General features: G+C 49.1%; 1 protein-coding gene across 2 annotated transcripts; it reads right to left on the reverse strand.

The window, feature by feature from the left end:
• Positions 1–14,262: 14,262 nt before the first annotated feature.
• LOC111145429 (ventral anterior homeobox 1) lies at positions 14,263–19,887 on the reverse strand. Of its 2 annotated transcripts, none has more exons than XM_022500310.1 (3): positions 19,647–19,887; positions 18,283–18,477; positions 14,263–14,303 (listed from the first exon to the last, which is right to left on the reverse strand). In XM_022500310.1, the coding sequence occupies exons 1-3, from the start codon at positions 19,885–19,887 to the stop codon at positions 14,263–14,265; spliced, it is 477 nt and encodes a 158-aa protein (XP_022356018.1). The 2 variants fall into 2 exon arrangements, with proteins under 2 accessions (XP_022356018.1, XP_022356017.1); XM_022500309.1 differs by lacking the exon at positions 14,263–14,303 and adding an exon at positions 15,826–16,401 and having other exon boundaries at positions 18,290–18,477.
• Positions 19,888–20,243: the final 356 nt, after the last annotated feature.

Here is a 20,243-nt window from a genome sequence, read left to right on the forward strand (position 1 = left end):
TTCTACCTACGTAGGGATATGGGATGCTGGAAAGTGATTGTTCCTCTAATTCTCACAACTCAAGGGAAAAGTGAGAAGTAATCTGAGTGGTGAGCGCTGATATTCACAGGACCACTGCTTAGAAAATGGGGCAACTCTCCCTCCTGGGGCACGTAGGTAGCTCAATCAGTTAAGCATCTGATTCCTGATCTCAGCTCAGATCATGATCATGGGGTCATGAGACTGAGACTTGCATGGGGCTCTGTGCTGAGCATGGAGTCTGCTTGGGATTCTCTCTCCCCCTCTTTCTCTCCCCTTGCCCCAGTCACTTGCATGTGCGTGCTCTCTCTCTCTCTAAAACAAACAAACAATAACAACAACAAAAACAAACAAACAAACAAAAGCCACCTACCCCTCTCCACCTTTTTCTCTACTTCTATGCCTGCGCCTGGATGGATGATTTCAATTCCAACTGGGAAAGAGAAGATAATCTTGAGAATCACTGGCTGCCACTTAAATTTGAAACCCTATTTGGCATCTTGCTTTCAGTTGATTCAAACAAGTAAGGAAGAGTGGTGAGTGATTAGCACCCTGTTACCTCCAGCAATGATATAAATGACTTCTGAACATGGGGCCACTCAGAAACTTCCTACGTTCCAAATTCTCTCTACCCAATTCTTCATGTCTGAGTGCTACTCCAAATGCACCCACCACCAGAGTCCAGACTTAAAAGAATCTCTAAGCTTCCAGTACAGCGGTTATGGTCTTGACTCTAACCTGGTGGTTAATGGCCTCAGGCAGTGAAAGGAAAGGACCCCAACTCAGGGAGAAAACTTGAGGCTAGAGCATGTTTGACAATGAAACAGAATTCAAGAGTTAAACACGATATTCAGAGTACTACTCCAAGACTCAGAATAACAAAGTTTAACTTACAGTCCTTTCACTGACACACAGATTCTCCATGCCTCAACTTCTACATCTTTAAAATGGGCTGCACTTTGTTTTCCTCAAGGAATCTTTTCTTTCTTCTCATTTATTTACATATATTGTTAGATGAAGAGCGTGGGAGAATGAGTTAATAGTGAAACATGCTGTAGACATAGGGAGCATTCTGTGCATAACCTGAAAATATTTTAAAGTCTAGTAAGACTGAATCATAAAGTAAACAGGACAGAAACAGTGAGAAAAGGCTAGATCTGGTCATGAATGGCTTTGTAAGCAATGCCAAGGAAATTGAATTTGATCCTAGAGTCAGTGAGAAACCATTGGAGAGTTCCAAGCCCACAGTAACTGAGATTAGATCTGCATTTGATAGGTGTCTGGCTGGTTCAGTTGATAGAGCATGGGATTTTTATTTCAGGGTTTTGAGTTCAAGGCCAAGCTGGGTGTAGAGATTACTTAAAAATAAAATCTTGCGGTGCCTGGGTGGCTCAGTGGGTTAAGCCTCTGCCTTCAGCTCAGGTCATGGTCTCAGGGTCCTGGAATCGAGCCCGGCATCGGGCTCTCTGCTCGGTAGGGAGCCTGCTTCTCTCTCTCTCTCTGCCTGCCTCTCTGCCTACTTGTGATTTCTCTCCGTCAAATAAATAAATAAAATCTTTAAATAGATAAACAAAATAAAATCTTGGGGCACCTGGGTGGCTCAGTCAGTTAAGCATCTGCCTTTGGCTCAGGTAATGGTCAGGGAGTCCTGGGGTCAAGTCCCGTGGAGGGCTCCCTGCTCAGAGGGGAGTGTGCTTCTCCCTCTCCCTCTGTCCCTCCCCTCCACTCATGCTCACTCTCTCTCTCTCTCTCTCTCTCTCTCTCTCAAATGAGTAAATAAAAGTTTTTTAAAAATAAAAAATGAAGTCTTAACAATAACAACAAAAGATCTGCATTTGAGGAAGACCACGGTGGTGATGACACAGAGCAGAGGTCATAGGGGGAAACAACAAGAGATGAATTGGGAGATTCTGACTTCAAGGCATTGATTGATGATGGCCTGGTCTAGGGTGGAAAGAATAGGAACAAGAAGTGAATATCCTCTCCTAAGAGACTTGGAAGGTCAACTGTGAAACCTACTGTCCCTTTTTCACTGAGTTCTATGCTGCTTTTTCTCATCCTGTAGGGAGAACTTCCTTGAGTCATCCAACATCTGTCCTTTCCAAGAAACAGCTGGCTAGCTGATCCAAGGGGAGACTGGCTCCTGGACCATCATCCCAACTCTGTAACCACAGAACTATGGGCTCCCCGTCTCTAGTTGAAGCTTCCATGGTCCATGAGAAGCTAGGTCAGCAACTTTAACTTTAACTAGAAGAATGGAGCATTTCATATTAAAATTTAGTAGTTATGGCTCTGTTTGAAAATAGTGTTTCCACACTACAGAGAGGGAAAGGAAGCTCATTTCATTCTTCAATAAATTCCAGTACACTGTTTTTCATGAAGCACCACAACTCATCTTGAAAAACTAGGAAATGACTTTCCAACTCACAAAAAACCCATCAGAACTAATAAATGAGTTCATTAGGGCTACAGGTAACAAGATCAATATGCAAATGAAGTAGCTGGACTCCCAGTTCAATCCCATCCCCCACCCTGAGTAGACAGCAGACCACACCTTTGCCTCCTCAGCAGAAAACTAGAGATTTGGTTGTATGGGTTGTTTTTTTCTTCCTGGATATAGTGAACCAGAAAAACTCTGAATTGGAAGACACAACACACAACTAAAGGCAAAAAGGAGTAAGTGGAAGCCTACACATGTTCAGTGAGACTCCCATCCCTCTTCTCAGGTTACACAGCCAAAAATATTGACAGCTAGCCCTATACACTCTAGTTAGGAGACTGGAAAATTCTTCTTTGAAGAAAGGACTTATGATACTGATACTCAGTGATCTCTAACAAAACATCCCTACCAGATCACCACGTGATGAATCTCAATAGTCAATAAGCCCCAACCATGCACAGTAAGTTTCCAGTCAGTTTTTTATGTCCTAATATTAAATATGAACAACATAACAGAATAAAGTTAGGAAGTTCAGAAGAAATGTCAAACAACTTATCATTTATATCCTCACAGAGAGGGGCATCTGGGTGGCTCAACTGGTTAAGCATCTGCCTTCGGTTCAGGTCATGATCTCAGGTCCTGGGATGGAGCCCTGCTTTAGGCTCCCTGCTCAGAGGGGAGCTCGCTTCTCCCTCTGCCTCTACCCCTCCCCCCACCTGTGCTCGCTCTCTCTCTCTCTCTCTCTGTCTTAAATAAATAAAATCTTTTAAAAATATGTATCCTTACAGAGAAAAGAGAAGATGTGCATTCTTAAAACAATAACAGGCTATTATAAGGGAAAAAAATATTTAGAGTAACACTGTGCAATAGTACTTTCTGTGATGATGGAAATGCTCTATGTCTGACTATCCAATATGGTAGCCACTAGCCCCATTTGGTCGTAGAGCACTTGAAATGTAGCAAACGCAACTAAGAACTGACTTTCAATTATATTTAATTTTAATCCAAACAGCCACATGTGACTAATGACTACCATATCAAACAGCACAGGTTTGGAAAATCAAACATAACTCTTGGATATGTAAAATGTGACAGCCAAAATGAAACTTCTAGTAATTATATTAGAAGATGAAGTTGGCCAGGCACTGTCCTAAGTGATTTGTAACATATTAACTCATCCAAAACACCAAGAGATAGAAAATAGCAAAGGTAAAAAAGGAAAATTAGATCAATCTAGGAAATCTAATATCCAAATAATAGGAGTTCCAGAAAAAAAAAAAAAAAGACTAAAGGAGGAAAAGAAATTATCAAAGAACTAATTCAAGACAATTTGCCAATGAAGTATGTTTCCAGACTGAAAAGGCCCATTAAGGGCCAGCACAATGGATCTAAAAAGACCTACTCCAAACACATTTTTGTGAAATTTCAGGAATATCAGGACAAAGAAAAGATTCCAAAAACTTCCAGTGAGAAATAATAGTCTCGTATAAAGGGTCACAAATCAGAAGCACGTTGGATTTAGCAGTGATACTGGGGGCTAGAAAGCAATAAAGCATGTCTTCAAAATTCTGAGGAAAGACCATTTCTAACCTGTAATTTTAAAATATTCCGGTAAATAATCATGTAAGTGTAAGAATACAATAGAGGCACTTTCAGACATCCAGACTCTCAAAAACAAACTAACAAACGAACCTCCATGCACCATGTCTCAAGGAGCTACAGAAGGAAGTGTTCCATCAAAACAAGGGAGTAAATCATCAAAGAGAAAGACACAGAATCTAGGAAACAGGGCTTCCAATTCAGAAAAGGATAATGATCTCAAGAATAATAGTGAAGATGGGGCTTCTGGGTGGCTCAGTGGGTTAAAGCCTCTGCCTTTGGCTCAGGTCATGGTTCCAGGGTCCTGGGATCGAGCCCCGCATCGGGCTCTCTGCTCAGCAGGGAGTCTGCTTCCACCTCTCTCTCTCTCTCTCTCTCTCTCTGCCTGCCTCTCTGCCTACTTGTGATCTCTGCCTGTCAAATAAATAAATAAAATCTTTAAAAAAATAAAAAAAAATTAAAAAAAAGAATAATAATGAAGAAAGATACCAGAAAAACAGCTGTGTCTAGGCTTAGAGAGGCAGCAGTCTCCATTAGAATAGGACAGCAATACCAAGACAGATGTCTCCAAAAAGAAGAATTTGAGAGAATATCTGATGCATAGGAGCTAAATGAAATATTCACACTCATGTGAATTTGAAATGGATTAGTGATCACTACACAGAGAACCAATTAAACAAAAAATAAGAAAACTATTGGGGCGCCTGGGTGGCTCAGTGGGTTAAGCCTCTGCCTTCAGCTCGGGTCATGGTCTCAGGGTCCTGGGATCGAGCCCCACATCAGGCTCTCTGCTCAGCAGGGAGCCTGCTTCCCCTGCCCTCTCTGCCTGCCTCTCTGCCTACTTGTGATCTCGCTCTCTCTCTCTGTCAAATAAATAAATAAAATCTTTAAAAAAGAAAAGAAAACTATTAACTCCGGGGGAAACAAAAGTTGTATAGGGAAATAAATGAATTCATAACATATAGAGTACACAGCTCAACTGTGAATAGTATTTATATTGCCATAATAATGTCAATGTCAATGTTAATCTATTCCCTCCCCCGAAATGTTAAAACTAAACCATGAATATTGGAGGAGAGGAACTATGGGTGGTAAAGGAAATGAGTAAGAGGAATTAAGAAGTAAGGAAATCATTTAAAGAATTTAGAGTGATCACTGCTTGAGAATGACAGCAAGGGACTGCTCTTTTGTAAAGCAAGACTTGAAATTTTATAAAACTTGGTATCACTTTGAAATTATATCTGTTTAATCTTAGAGGAGGTCCTAAATTATCTATAAGATTAATAGTCAATCCAAGACAGAGAATGAACAAACTGTTTTTGCAGGAACTTCAAGGGAATTTAATAAATGACGCATGGATTTTCAACACCAATTATTTGAACTATTTGAGGAGTTAGCATATAGAAGAGCCTCAGGTGAATTATATCCAGTAGGAAACATTAAATTATCCATCCTAACTTTCAAAAACTGTGAGTATGAGTATAAATTCATTCACTCTTCGGCAGTACCTGTTAAAATTTAGATATACGTATTGTTTGACTCAGTAATTCCACTTTTAGGAATATTAGTAGAGGTGCAGAAGGCAATGAATGTTCTCAGAAATATATTTGTAAAGGCAAAAAAAAAAAAGAAGGAACACATATTTCCATCAATAAGCAAATGGCTAAAAAAATTATGATACATCAATACTATGAAACATAGAGAGTTTAACAAAATAGGTAGACTTATGTGCAGTGACCTAACAGAATCTTTAAGATATACTGTTAAATGAAAAAGAAGTCACAAAATAATACGTATAATATGAACCTATTTATGTTGAGGAAAAACAGGGACATTATAATATATGACTGAGTGTGTGTGTTTGTATAATTGCACCAAAAAATGTTGTGGAGACACCAAACTCTTGAAAGTGTGTCTCCTTCATTCTACCAACTTGTAAAGAGAGCTCTCTCTTCCTATTCTATGTTATACACTCCACATCCAATGTCTTAATGAATCTTCATAAAAAGCACTGTAATATAATTTTGCCCAGGTGAAAAACCTAGTCCGAAGTTGATGGTTATAGCCTAAAAGACAAGGTTTGGTTCAAATGAAAGTAAGGAGCTAACATTTGCTACATTCATAGTTGGGCAGTGATAAGCACTTTACAACATGGTTGATAAAATAAATATTTAGCATGTTACCAAATAATGTTTTACGGAATAGTATTTGGATTGAAAGGGGTAGTTTGTTTACGTTCTCATGGCTAATAAAAGGCAGAGATAGAATTCAGAGCCCAGGTTTTCTTACTATGGCCTGTCGTGGGGATCTACATAATGAGAGGGACGCCTGCTGCAAGAAACTTGCCCTAAGTTGCTTGGAAAGAGCTTCCTACCTGCCACAACCTTTCCAGGCTAAGCAAACCTGCTGAGCCAAAACTGGACCCAGCTCCTTACTCAGAACCCGGAGAAGCAACCTGACCACAAAGTCACTTCTATTTCCCTCAGAATTGCAAAAACCTCTCTTATGGCTATGGCAGACATCACTAATGATCAGCACACTTCCCCACAGAGCTTGGATGAAGCCTCAGACTCCTTTACAACCTAGTACCCTAGGCAGCCACCACGAATGACTCCAATTTAGCAGGAGAGTTGAACATAATTTGCCACCCTCCCATGTATCTCTGAACAGAGAAGCTAATTGTTTTTGAACAGAGATGTTCAGAGGAAGCTCAGGAAGAGAATATTAACATGAAATAATGTTCATGTTTAGAAAGAAGTGCTGGTATCAGTGCGTTAAGCCACCCTGCCCTCCATCACTGACGAGATGACAAAGACATACTTTGTACCTATTTTCCATTCTCTTCACCTACAACCCAATCTCAGACCTCAACACCTAACTAACCTCAAGGTTCAGTAACATTTTTCCCCCTTCTGCACCTGTCTGATCCAGTAATTCAGTTTTCCTCCCATCCTTGCCTACCAAAAAAACCTCTCCTTCACCTACATAATAAAGATCTTTAGCTCTGTATTTAGGACCTTTCTTTCTTTTTTTTTTTTTAAGATCTATATTTTATTTTAGGGGGAGAGCAGATGCCATGTGACACAAGGGAGGGAGGCACTGAGGGAGAGATCTTCAAGCAGACTCTCCGCTGAGGTTGGAGCCCAAGAAAGGCTCAATTCCTTTTTTTTCTTTTAAGATTTTATTTATTTATTTGACAGACAGAGATCACAAGTAGGCAGAGAGGCAGGCAGAGAAAGAGAGGGGGAAGCAGGCTCCCTGCTGAGCAGAGAGCCGGATGCGGGGCTCGATCCCAAGACTCTGGGATCATGACCTGAGCCGAAGGCAGAGGCTTAGCCCTCTGAGCCACCCAGGTGCCCCAGAAAGGCTCAATTCTGATGCATGAGATCACGACCTGAGCCCAAACCAAGAGTCTGACGCTAAGCCAACTGAGCCACCCAGGCACCCCTAGAGCTTTCTTGATCAGGCTACTTTTCTAGTCTTATCTTTCATCTCTGCTCCACAAGTAACCCCACATCCTTTCACTCCATTGCCTTTCTTTCCCTCGTTCCTCCCACTCATCCCTGGGCTGCCTTTGTTAAGACCTGAAATACCTTCCTGATCAACTCAGAACCTCTAGTCCTTCTCTGCAGGCTGTCTGTCCGTCCCAGCCAACAATGCCCTCTCAAATCTCTGGGCTTGCTCTCCATAGCATCAGCTGACATCTGGGACAGAAAATGAAAGTTGCCTTTAGCTCTTCCCTCGAATAGACTAAGCCTGACCCTCAGTAAAATGGGCATGAGGATAAACTTCCTTACCGATCGCCTATCTAGCAGCTGGCAATCTTCTCTAACAAATAAGAAGAAAGGAAAACAAAACGAAACGTGGGCACTTGCTATTAAGCATCCTTACCATATCCCTCACCCCTGTCTCCCTCCTTCCAAGAGCAGGCCCCAGCCTGACTTGCTTTCCAGAGCCCAGAGCGCTGTTCTGGAGGATGGAGAGGTAGCCTCTGGCCTACCTCCCTCTCCTTTTCTCGAGTCCAGCAGCTGGGATGAGAGCCCCGGCAGAGCAGCGGCTGCGGGCAAAGAAAGGGGCTTCCAGGGGTCGTGGCCGTACCTCCCGCGGTCGGATCCGCTGCTCCACAGACCTGGGTCACTGCTGACATCTTCAGAGCCCGACCTGCGTGGAAGGCATCTCTAACACTAACTCCTGCGCGTGCTGGGCAAGAGGGCGCCATGGCCAAGTGCAGCTTAGCTGGACGCCGTGGAAGCATCACCTGCGGTCCAGCTGTCCGCCTTCCTGGTGGTTGTCCTGGCTGGCATCTCAGGCCAATGCACTTCCCCCACCTCCACCAGCCCCAGGGAGCACCGGGTGGGGTGAGCTCGCCTCTTGAGGCGTGGGGCATCAGAGCTGGGGCTGCAAAGCCCAGCTACTCCAGGCGCAGGAGCGCAACCTCCTCCAGACACTCACCGCAGACTCCGCCCGCTGAGAAGGGACTCCACGTACACGCTCCAGGCTCCAGCGGAGGACGCAGGCTCCGGGATTTTTCCAACCCTTGGGCCCTCCTACCAAGTTCTCTGCAGGAACTTTCCCCTCCCTCACCAGCCTTGGTGCCACCCTGGCCCCAACCGCTTCTTGGTTTCAGGCTTTGCATCTGATTCTCTCTCTGGCTCAAAGGAAATGGTTGCAAAGTTTCACTTGGACCCCATCTTGAAATCAGTGCCACCACCAGTCACGTCCCCTTGGTACTAAGATCTGTTGATTTCTGGCTCAGAAAATGCCTTGAACCCATCCCCTCTCCTCCATTTCTGCTGCTTCTGCACCAGTGGATGACCAGTGGTCTGCACCCCCACCACCACTGTTATGCTTTCTTGTCCCTATTGGAGTGAACTCACCAACTGTTCTCTGCCCCAGAATCCTCGAGCTCTGAGCTCTCTTTCCACTCTACCTCCTGCAGGCCCTTCCCCTACTGCCAAAAGATCTTTCAGAATACAGATCTGCAACGATTTCATAATCTCCTTGGGAGAATCTTTCAGTGACTCCCCATTACCTTAATGGTAAGGTACAAATGTCATGAATATGGGACTCTGGGGCCTGCCTGCATTCCTGCCTCTTCTCCCACGATTTGCCCTCAGTCATTCTATGCTCTAGATCCTCAATGCTTCCTCTCCATTTCTGTCACTTTCCAAGCTCTATCCCATAACATCTGATACAAGCTGGGCTCCCTAAGAAGCAGACAGATTAACGTGTAAAACGTATATTAGCCAGCGCTCCAAGTTCAACAAGTATGGAAGGGAAAAGTAAGAAGCAGAACTGGGCAGAAGAAGTCTAGCAGCACTGGAGTCTTGAGAGAACCTCAGTCAACAATTCAGGGAGTTCGGAAGATGGGGTGGTCCTTTAAATCTACCCAAAGCTGGGGGGTGAGCACCATGCTTCTCCCCCTGTCTCTCAGTGGGGAGTGATTTTTGGCAAGGTGGCTCTGTCAGCTAAGCTAATTCCTGAAGGAGATTGACAGCTAAGAGCTGCCTGCCACATCATTAAAATAACAATTTATCATTTATGGTAAAAAATGGTGTGCTTACTGATGACCCTGGTATCCAGTCCAAAGACAGGGAGAGTAAATTCCATTATGACTGGCTCAACCACAATTCAAGTACTTCCCAATGGCCACCATGACATAGCCTTATAATAAAGAGCTAGTATTTGAATGTTGGTATCAGGTTGTACCAGATGCTTCACATATCTTATCTAATTACTCACAAAAGTTCTGTAAGTAGCTATCATTATTATGGAAACAGGCTTAAAGAAGCTGGCTCGGTAGTTTGTCTGAGATTACCCAGCTATTAGATGGTGGTTCTGGATTCAAACCCAAGTCACTCTGATTCTAGAGCCCATTACTAGCAACCACTAAGAATAATCACTTTTTCTTAGCACAGCAAACCATAATCGTGGGCATTATGAGACACCAAGGAATGGGCACACGTACGCATGTGTGTGTGTGTGTGTCAGTGTCTGTGTTTCTCTGTGGTGTTGTTATTTTTAAGAATGGATACAACATTGCCATGTGAAGCACACATTTATTTTCTGTTTTCAGGGGAAGAAGATAAGCAAACGTGTTTCTGAATAGAAAATAAGTTTCAAGCATAAATCAGAGAACACAGAAGTAATTTTTCAGCTTCCATGTCCATTTCATTTCAGGGCCAGTTTCTCTGCCCCTGGTGACCTTGCTCCTTTCCATTGCTCTACTCTCTTTCCAACAGAATCCTCATTTCCAATCCAGAAAGGTAGAGGGCTCTCAGCAAATCTGGAGGGTGCTCCTCTTCCCCTCCCCTAACTCCCAGGTCTGAAGGAGATTAGCATGTCCACCGAGGTGGTCCCAATTGGGTTTATAAAAAAGCCATCCCTGAGATCTGAGAAACCACCAAAATCTATCCCTCTTTCCTCCCCTGCTCCATCAAAATGAAACCTATTCCAGTAAAAAGACTTTGAAATGTAAAGACTTCCTGATGCAGAAATGGTGTTAAATTACAGTGGTATGATGTGATCCAAGAAACCCTAAACTGTGTCAGAAAATGTGGATTAATCTGTTAAACAAACATTCATTGTATTCCCACCAAACGCCAGGCCCTGGGCCAGATGCTAGAAGTTGCAGTGTTTTCAGAGTTTGCCATTTCGTAGTTCTCAAATGTTAGCATGGATAAGAATCACTTGAGAAACTTACTAATAATATACATTCCTGACCCCACCCCCAAAGTTTCTGATTCATGGGGAGGGAGCCTAGGTTTAGGAATCTACATTTTAACCAGTGTCCAGGAGATTCAGAGGGAGGTGGTCTTCCCTTGTTGCTTGAGAAACCCTGAAGTACTTAACACATTTCAAGTTCTGATCAAATGTTTGACCTAAGTCGCTTAAACTCAGAATTACAGGAGATTGGAAGAAATACGTGATTTCTGGGGTGCCTGGGTGGCTCAGAGGGTTAAAAACCTCTGCCTTCGGCTCAGGTCATGATCTCAGGATCCTGGGATAGAGCCCTGCATCGGGCTCTCTGCTCCGCGGGGAGCCTGCTTCCCTTCCTCTCTCTCTCTGCCTGCCTCTCTGCCTACTTGTGATCTCTGTCTGTCAAATAAATAAAATAAAAAAAAAATACATGATTTCTAATTCTTTCAAGAAGACTTAGAAAGAATTCCTGGAAAGGTTTTCTGTGCAATAACAGCCCAATGATATGACATAATTTCTTTTCAAACAGGAGAAAGACACATCACACGATGATGTGAAACAATTCAAGAAGTGTGTGTGTGTGTGTGTGTGTGTCTGTAAAGATTCATCAACTGTACCCTTAAGCTTTGTGTACTTTACCATTTAGATGTTTACTGTATGACTAGCAGATCTCAATTTAAAGAAATTGTTTTATGGAAGTAGGAGGTAAAGATGGTAAAGGTGGAAATGGGTTTAAAGATGTCACTGTAGAGAAAAGGAGGGGGAAGGAGTTGGATACTGGCAAGAAAGAAAACAGGAAGAAGGGGAAAATTTAAACCTCTTGATGAAGGCACCAAGTAAATCCTTAGCAGCTGGTGTGGTAAAGAGAAGGCTGGAAATAGGAGTCTGCAGATGCGGGTGTAAATAGGCTGAAGAATTCAGGTACCACAAGCCAGATGCTTTGGGCACAAGAGGAAGGAATGAAGGAAGGAAAGAAGGGAAGAAAAAAACGAATGGAGGAAGGGAAGGAGAGAGCCAGGAGATGGAGGGAGCGGGAAGGAAAGAAGAAGAAAAACAAACAAACAAACAAACGGGGAAAAAGAGGGCCCTGGCCCTGGGGCCGGCTTTTAGTCTTGTAGTTCTGACTAGCTCTGTTGTCTTCTTGTAGCTCTGACTAGCTATGTCGTCTTCAGCAAGTCACTTGTCTGCTCCAAGCCTGAGGTGGCTCTTTAAAATGAGGCTGGCCCTACCAATGTAAGGGGTCAGAGAGACGGTATATGTGAAAGGCGATTTGTAAACTATAAAGGGCTGTTAAATGCTATTTATTATGAAGATACTGTGCTCTGGGGCAGGCCAGCTGCTGGTGTACATGTGAGCGTGCGTCCCAGTTCCACGCCCCATGTGACTCTCCACATCTTCCCCACACCTGTCCACCAAAGTCACTGCAGTTTGGTGAGAGGTTTTCTTTCTTTTTCTTTTCCGCTCTGAGCGGACTTGGAGGCTGCTTTGTGCGGGCCTGCGCATGAGATGCCTTTCAGCTCCCCCCACCCCCAACCTCCAGCTGTTCTCCTTGACCTCCAGGAGCCCCTTCCACCTTCTTGCAGGCAGGGCCAGCTGTTGTCACAGAGGCCACCTGCCTCCTCCCTGGCCTCTGAGTCACTAGTTAGAGGCTAGAGGCCTCCCCAGAGGCCTCCAGGGACCCAGGAGGCTTGCTGGAGGCCCTTGGGGGAGGAGGGGAAACAAGACGGACACTAAAATTAAATGAATTGTCTATAAACGTTTTTTAATTAAAATTGTGATTCATGTTCTATGCAGAAGAGTCTCGTTAAGAACAATTGCACTCCCTGAGTGGCAGAAGAAGAGCGCAGAAGCTCTTCCCAAAGCCAGGGAAGGGAGGTGAGAGCAGAGAAATGGGGTAAGTGGCTCTTCTCCCTTTTAGGGATAAGCAAGCAGCAAGAGAAAGGACGGAAAGCAGCTAAGGGATCTGCTTGATGACTCCCCAGGCTCCTCGGGGAGGGGGCTCAGCTTGTTGGGGACCCTTAAGCTAGGATTTTGTGTTTTCTTTTGTTCCATAAAAGTATGCCACCTTCTCACTCCCTTCTCCCCCTTCTCTGGCCCCAGGCCACCAGCCAGGAAACCGCCACAGAGCCACCCACGCCTTGGCCTTGGGGCCACCCGGGCAGGCAGAGGAATCAGAGGGAGAGAGAGAGAGAGAATGAATATGAGAGAGAAGCAGAGAGACAGACTGACTGCGGAGAAGTAATGGAAGAGAGGAGAGATTAGGGGACAGAGACCCAGAGCACCAGCGGGGAGAGATCCTTAGAGGGGTAGAAGACAGAAAGCAGCTTCTCACGGAAATAAAGTAAGCAGAGGAGAAGGACAAGGAGGGGAGGAGCCCAGAGGTATCTGGCTAAGGGGTTTGTAGCGACTTTGAAAAACAAAAGTGAGTTGTCTGGGGGTGCTGTGGCTGCTCCAAGACGAACACCCGGCTCCCAAAGAAGGCCCAAAACCGCTCAGAGATCCAACCCACGCTGAGCGCAGGAACTCAGCCTCCCACACTTTGCCGCCGCCTCATTTCCAATGCTTCAAACTTGTGGTTCAGGCACAGTACCCTCCTGAGGGTTAGGTGGGGGGCTGACCTGTGCGGATGTCCCAAGGCAACTCTCCCCCCCACCACAACACTCAGGTATGCGGGTGCCCAGAGGAGGGAGCTGGGGCCACTATGCCTGCGGCCCCCGGGGCTGCTGGCTTTAGGGGAGTGTCTAGGAGCACCCCCTCAGCCTTCCTAGCTTCCCCTGCAACATCTACATCGTCACCACTGCATACAGACTGAGGTGGGGAGGGAGGAGAGGTCTGCGAAGGAATTAATATCTAGTCCACTCTCCTGCTCCCTCAAGTTTCTCTTTGAAGGCAGAGAGACTTAACTCTAAATGAGAAGAAAGGAAAATCTTGCCTGTTCCTGGCTCTATGATCGCACCAATCCAAAATACTGCCGCTGGGCAAGGACCTGTGGTTGGAAAACTCTAGTAACTGGGAATGTTAGGAGGTAGGAACTTGAGGGTGTCCCGAAACAAGTTCCTAAATAAACCAAGAAACACAAGGTGGGAGATCCATGGGGGAGGTCCTGCAGGTCCAGCACCACTGGAATAGAGAGCCAGAGAGGGAGACAGACTCAAAGAAGTGAAAAGAACGTTGTAGCCAGATGGCTGTGACTCTTGGGACCAAGGGCCACCCCAAACCTCTTCCCAGGAGCTCAGGGTACCAGAGGCTGGGCCCCGCGGGCTCTGGGGCCACCACCCTATGCACCAGGAGTCCCAAAGCAGAGACTCATCATTGGCTGAGTCTTTCTTCCTTTTCTTCTTCTTCTTCTTCCTTTTTGTTTTTTTGTTTAATCCTTTAAACACAAGACAAAAATGCACCTCATTTATCATCTTAGATATATATATTTCACTCTCACCACATAAATACAAAACATCCAAATATCCAAAACATTCAGAACAGAGTTAGTAGCCAGAATTCAGTGACACCTACCCGCGTTTGAATCGTTCATTATTTTCTTCACTATTTCCTAAAAGAAAAGAAAAAAGGGGGGAAAAAAAGCTTCCGACGTAAATAATTTACAATAAAATTACTATTTTTTAAAAATGCTCTGCGCTCGCTTCGGATGAAGGAATTACATTCTAGACACTGCGGCACCTCGCCGGCTAGGTCTGTGGTTTTGGTTAAAATGCGCGTAGCTGTGGCTGCGGGGACAGTGGTTGTTGCTCAGGTAAGGGATGAGGCTGTGACAGTGTTGCCGTCCGGTTTTCTGACTTGGGACCACGGAAACCCTGGGGTTTTTGAGGGGTGGGATATGGGGAGGGATGTCTTTCCTGTTCACGCAGGGAGCTGATCTGAATACAGAGACCACCGCGCAGGAGGCTGGGCAGCCCTGCTGTCCCGGGCTCGGTCCCTGCCACCGGGTCCTCGAAGAAATCCGGGCGTTTCCAGCGTTCTGGAAGGGTTCGGTGAATCCGGGGGTGGGGAAGAGGAGGCAAAGGGCACTGATTCGTTTCCAAACCCAGCGATTCTGCCCAGAAGCCACGGGTCAAGGAGCTGGTGGGGAGAAGCTTCCGCAGGCAGCCGCCCTGCTCTCTCTCCCTGAGGAGACTGAAGCTGTTGGCCACCGCCCCGAACAGCCTCGGAGAAAAGATTCTGAATTTTCTTTCTTTCGCAGCATTGGCTTTTTTTTTTCTTTCTTTCTCTTTTTCCTTTTAAATTCCTGTTTAAAGTCATAACACCCGGAACTGGAATTTTGCTTGGGCCTGTGGAGCAATCCCTATCCTGAATTCTCTTAAACCTTCCAAACTCGGTTGTTGAGAGTATTTAAAAACTGGTTTCACTTCATCTGGTTTTACGTGGTAGTTATGACTCTTGCTTTATTGCTGATTAGATCAAATGTATTACCACCGTTGCCTACCTCGATGTTTGGTGGATCTCCTGGGGTCGGGGGCGGTAGTGATTGCTGTTTCTCTAAAAGGGGGAAAAATCGGCAGGAGTTGCCCAGCCAGAAAGCTGCGTGTGCACCGGCTCTTCCAAGCAGTCCAAAAAGTGGGGCCCAGGGGCTCCCCGAAGCATTGGTTTCTCTTGCGAAAAGAAGGAGCGTCTTCCTTTTTGGTCTAACGAAACCCACCAGCCTTTTCAGCCCCTGGGGTCTGCGTGTAGCTTTGCTCTTTCAATATTCATAAGAATCATCAAAGGCAGCAGCGGCCCGATCTAGAGCAGGGTTCCCGGGCTTTGACTTAGAACCAGTCTTTGCCCTCCAGGGCCAGGCAACGGTTGGGACGTCAGGTGGCTAATTCGGTTATTTCCCCCAATTCTTTGGATTCTCCTGGATTCAGAAGGAAGTTGGGGCGGGGGGAGCACGGTGGAAAGGTAGAAAAAAGTAGCCCAAAATATGATTGGTGGCAGAGACTAGTGGGGAAGGAGAACTGTCAGAGGCCTCGTGGGGGCCGGAAGCCCAGCACAGGAGCCTCGGGCGCCGAATACGCGAGTCCATAAATATCACCACAATAGATACTATAAATATAAATACAGGCAAACACTTAAAATCAGTCCAGCGCTTTTTTCTCGGCCCCTTCTTTATTGTTGGTCCTGGAGTAAGGCTCGAAGGCCGAGGAGCTCAGGTACCGGGCGGAGAGTTCTTGCAAATTTCCAGCCAGCGAACCGGCCATCGTCAACGGGGCGGAGGAGAGGCGGCTGGCGACCGAGCCGAGCAGCGACGGTACGGGTAGGCTGAAGAGGCCGTGGCCGGCAGCCGGCGCGCCCGCATGCAGTCCGCCTGGCCCAGCGGGCCCGGGGCCCGGAGCGCCGCCCACAGCCGGCGGGTGCGGCGACGCGGCGCCGGTGGGACCCGGGGCGGCGGCCGCGGCGGCGGCGGCCGAACCCGCAGCGGCTCCGGCGCCCAGGGCAGGCAGGCTGGGCCCGCGAAGCGCCGAGCCGAGCGCGCCGGTGGCACAAGGCGGCAGCAGCGCGGGCAGGCCGGGCGGCGACAGCAGGCGGCCCTGCTCCAGCAGCCGCAGCACGCTGCACGTGGCCGCCGTCTCCGACACCACCGAGCGCAGCTCCGAGTCCTTGCCCTGGTCCTTCTTCTGCTTCGTGCGCCGGTTCTGGAACCAGACTTTCACCTGGGCGCAGGGACGCAGGGAGGGTGGGAAAGAGGGGCGGGAGAGAGGGCCGTCAAGGAAGAGCGGGCTCCCAGGGCGCGAGGGCTCGCTTCGGAGCCCTCTCCAAGCCCAGCCGCAGCCCCAGTCCGGCCCCACCCGGCAGCAGGAGAGGGGCTAGCCCGGGAGCTACGTGGGCCACCTCGAGTTGGACACAGCTCCGCAAGGCTGCGATTCCGGCTCATGGAAGCAGGCCCAGGCTGTGGGAGCTCAGAACTAGTAATAAAGATGTCCACGACCCTAACTGGAAGGAAGACCAGAAGGGACTTCACTGGGCTCCCTCACTACCTGCAGCCAGACATGGATCATCCTGGCTTGTGAGCTCACGTTTCCTTCCGGCAGAGGGGTAAGACCTGAAGGCTGCTGTGTAGGAAGCGGGAGTGGGCGGGCTGGGAGTGTTGCTCTACCTTTCTGGACCCAGGCCCATTGCCCAGCCAACAAGCTCGGCAGCAGCCTCTGCGGAATTAGTCCTGTCCAAGGCTTCCAGAAGCTGTTCCTGGCTTATTAGCGTGAGACTTGACCATCAACTGGCAGCAAACAGGAAAGGTGACCGTAGAAGGAGTAATTTGTGCAGGATGGACTAGGGGCAAAGCTTTCTCCATCTTCTCTCTCTGACAGCTGGATTGGAGGTTCTGAGTGATATTCTTAATTTATCACTCCCCTGCTCTCCATCATGAACTTTGGAATCATGGGAAGACGTCAAGAGGCTGGGGTGAACTAAACCCTCTTTACCAGCCTCCCTCCCACTTCCTCCTCTCCTTTTGCCCCCTCTCCAGGCCTCGCTGGTGGCCCAGAATGGAGATTAGCAGCTATATGGAAAGGTCTAGATTTTGTAAAGCAAGAGGGGTGGTAGTAGAGAGAATAGGAAAAAGCTATTGTGCCAACTCAAACTCAAAAAGAACATCCAATAGGATCTGTCTTCGGTTCTCGGCTTTCTGCCCAGTTCCCAGACCTATATGTTCCCTACCTGCTTCAGGGCTGGAGGCAGGGAAGGAGACAAGCCCTTAGAAAGAAGTCTGCCTTACCTAGGCCAAGTTGGTGCCATGCCCTCACTAGGCCCAAAAGGGCCTCCACAAGGCAAATCTGTCAGGCCCTGAAAAGCCTGGGCCCAGAGTCTACTGTGGCTGGCTCCAGTAACAACATGTGGATTTCATGTAAAGGAAAAGACCTAAAGCACAGTTGACCGTGCTGGCTCCCAGGGCCCCCGATCTGCCTCTGATCCCATACTTCACATATCATCAGCACTGAAGACAGGGCCTGATAAGTGCCCAGTGGGTGCCCACGGCCAGAATGGGTCTGGGTCCAGCTCAGGGCCAGGGGAAGCCTTAAGAGGCAGGGTAGCCTGCCCGGAGCAGGTGACTCTCAGGATTGTGCACCTTTCCAATCTAGTTGTTACCCTCAGCACCAGGTGGCTTTGGCTCCAGTCCCATTCTTGCAGAACAGGCCTGGGTGTTGTATTACAAGGCTGGGGTCCCCAACGGAGGTGATGCCTGGAAATCTGGCCAAAATGGGGTGACCAAGACAGGGGCAAACCCTGGCTCCTTGTACAGCAGAGGCAAGCAGGGAACTCTCAAGACTGATCCAAAAAAGAATTCCAAGGGACAGAATTTGGGGCCTCCTGGGCTAGGCCAAGGTGGGCAGAGTACGGACCCTTCCAGATTTGGGGGCATAGAGGGAAAGGAATGGTTTAAGGAAGGGAAGAAGTAGTGGGTCTATCACCCCATCCTCCCTGTCTCCTCCACCTCCCCTGGGAGTCTCATCCAGAGTCAGGCTAAGTACTGGGAAGAGTGGGCTAGAGTTGGTGGGGCGGGGGAGGCTTGTGCTGAGCTGTGCAGGCCTGGCCACCTGGTACCTGGGTCTCGGAGAGGTTAAGCTGCCTGGCGAGCTCGGTTCTCTCTCGGCCCACCACGTACTGGCAGCGCTGAAATTCCATCTCCAGCCGGTAGAGCTGCTCCGCAGTGAAGGACGTGCGCGTCCTCTTGGGCCGGTCCAGGTCCAGGCCCTTGGGCAGGATGATCTCTCGGATGGAACCCTTGGCATCTGAGGAAGGGGAGATGTCAGTAGCCAGAGCCCTCCCGTCTCCCTCCACCTCCCTGGCCAGAGCCTGCTGGAGGGCAGGGTCGCCTGCTGCCTGCAGTCGGGCGGGCGTGGGGATGGGGGGGGCGGAACAGGGAGGGAAGCTTCGGCCATACCCGGGGACCAAAGACACAGCGTGTTTGGTGGAGCGAGGGGGTTTAACGACACCGCGATCGGAAAGGGGGAATCAGACTTGGCCTTTTAGAGCCCTTTGGACATGGGAGGGGGAAAAATAATCCAAATCGGCTGATGTTCCTTCCGGCCTGGGAGTCTCGGCTGCGCGGTCTGCGTCCCATGTAGCCTGAAGGTCTCCCAGCTGACCAGGCTGGGTCGCGTCGGCCCCAGCTCTGGACGCCTTGACCAGACCCCGCTCCCGCGGTCTCAACGCCCCACCCCAGGGTCTCCTTCTCTCCCGAGCCGGGTCGGCGGAAGGAGGAGGGACGTTGTGGGGGCCGGCGGGGCCTGGCGATCTGCTAGCGGGGGCGGCGCCGGGCCGCGGCCGGGCCTCACGACAGCCACCGCCAGAGCCCAGCGCACAACGCGCAGCCCTGCGGGAGCGAGCCGAGCACCAAGGCGACATCCGTGGCTCGGCAACGCAGCCCAGCCTCTTCTGCCGGCGGCGGCTGCCAGCCCCGAGCGCGGCCCCGGGGCCCTCGGCCCAGCGCGCCAAATGGCCTGGCGGTAGCCGGCGATCGGCTGCTGTTCTCCGGTATCCGCACTCCCCTTGGGTGCACTCAGCCGGCCAGGGCGCCGGAGCTCGAAGGCAGGCTGCCGGCAAGTCCTCTAGCTCGCCCAGCGCGCGCTCGTCCTCCATAGTGTCCTGCTCCTTCCCCCAGTCAGAGGCCGCAGCCTGCAGCCTGGGCCGGCCTGCGCGGCCCCTAGGCTTCCCTGCAACCCTGTAGGCGGGGCCCCTCGGGGCTTGGAGGGTCAAGGCTCCTGGAGAGTGCGCGCCCCAGGTGCGAATGCTCAGCGGCCGGCCAGACCCGGGGGCGGGGGTGGGGAATGGCCAGTAACTTTCTCGGAAGTCCCAGCCCGCACCTCCTCCCTGCGGGCCTGGTTCTGGGGCGCCGCGCTGCTAGGGCCCCCGAGTCCTCCCCCACAGAACGCGCCCTGCAGCCCTACCCCATCCCTACCTCGGACCAAGATCCGGCGGCAATAATCCGGGTCGGCGGCCGAATTGGATTTACTTTTGTTACAATCGTCCGCGGCACCCGACGCTGAGAAGGCGCCCTGCGGCTCCTTGAGGAAGGCGGCGGAGAGGTTCCCGTCCGCACCCTTGCTCTCCCGGCTCTCCTTGTGCGCGTTCTTCGAGACTCGGGCAGCCTCTGCGTCCGAGTGGCACCGAACGTCCATTTTGTCTGGTTTCCCGAACATAGGAGGGGAAAAAAAAAAAAAGAAAAGAAAAGAAAAGAAGAGAAAGGGGAAAAAAGAAAGAAAGAAAATAAAAAGAAAAAAAGGGGGGGAAGAAAAAAAAAAAGAGGCACTGCGGGGACAAAACCCTACAATGGAGCTCCTGAGCCCTGCCCAGAGAGAGGAAAGCGGCAAGAATGAATGTCCCCGCGGGGCGGCTGCGGCGACCGCGGGCGGGTCAGCGGCGACCGGCGAGTGGCGCGCTCTCCGAGAGGCGGCGGGTCTGATCCAGGATCCCGATGGAGCAGCGGCGAGGCCGCCTCGTCAGCGTCCGCGTTCTCTGAGCACGTCCAATGTCCCCAGCCTGGCGATCAGGTAGC

The sequence above is a fragment of the Enhydra lutris genome, unplaced genomic scaffold (genome assembly GCF_002288905.1).
Source record: "Enhydra lutris kenyoni isolate GAN:26980312 unplaced genomic scaffold, ASM228890v2 scaffoldscaffold12, whole genome shotgun sequence".
NCBI lineage: Eukaryota > Metazoa > Chordata > Mammalia > Carnivora > Mustelidae > Enhydra > Enhydra lutris.

Bases quoted from the DNA above. Each gene is read 5' to 3' on its own strand.
- LOC111145429 (XM_022500309.1), bottom strand. From the start codon at position 19,887: ATGTTCGGGAAACCAGACAAAATGGACGTTCGGTGCCACTCGGACGCA. The intron at 18,478-19,646 runs GTAGGGATGGGG...CCCCTTCCTCAG, and splicing joins CCGCCGGATCTTGGTCCGAG to ATGCCAAGGGTTCCATCCGA. The intron at 16,402-18,289 runs GTACCAGGTGGC...CCCTGCGCCCAG, and splicing joins TTAACCTCTCCGAGACCCAG to GTGAAAGTCTGGTTCCAGAA.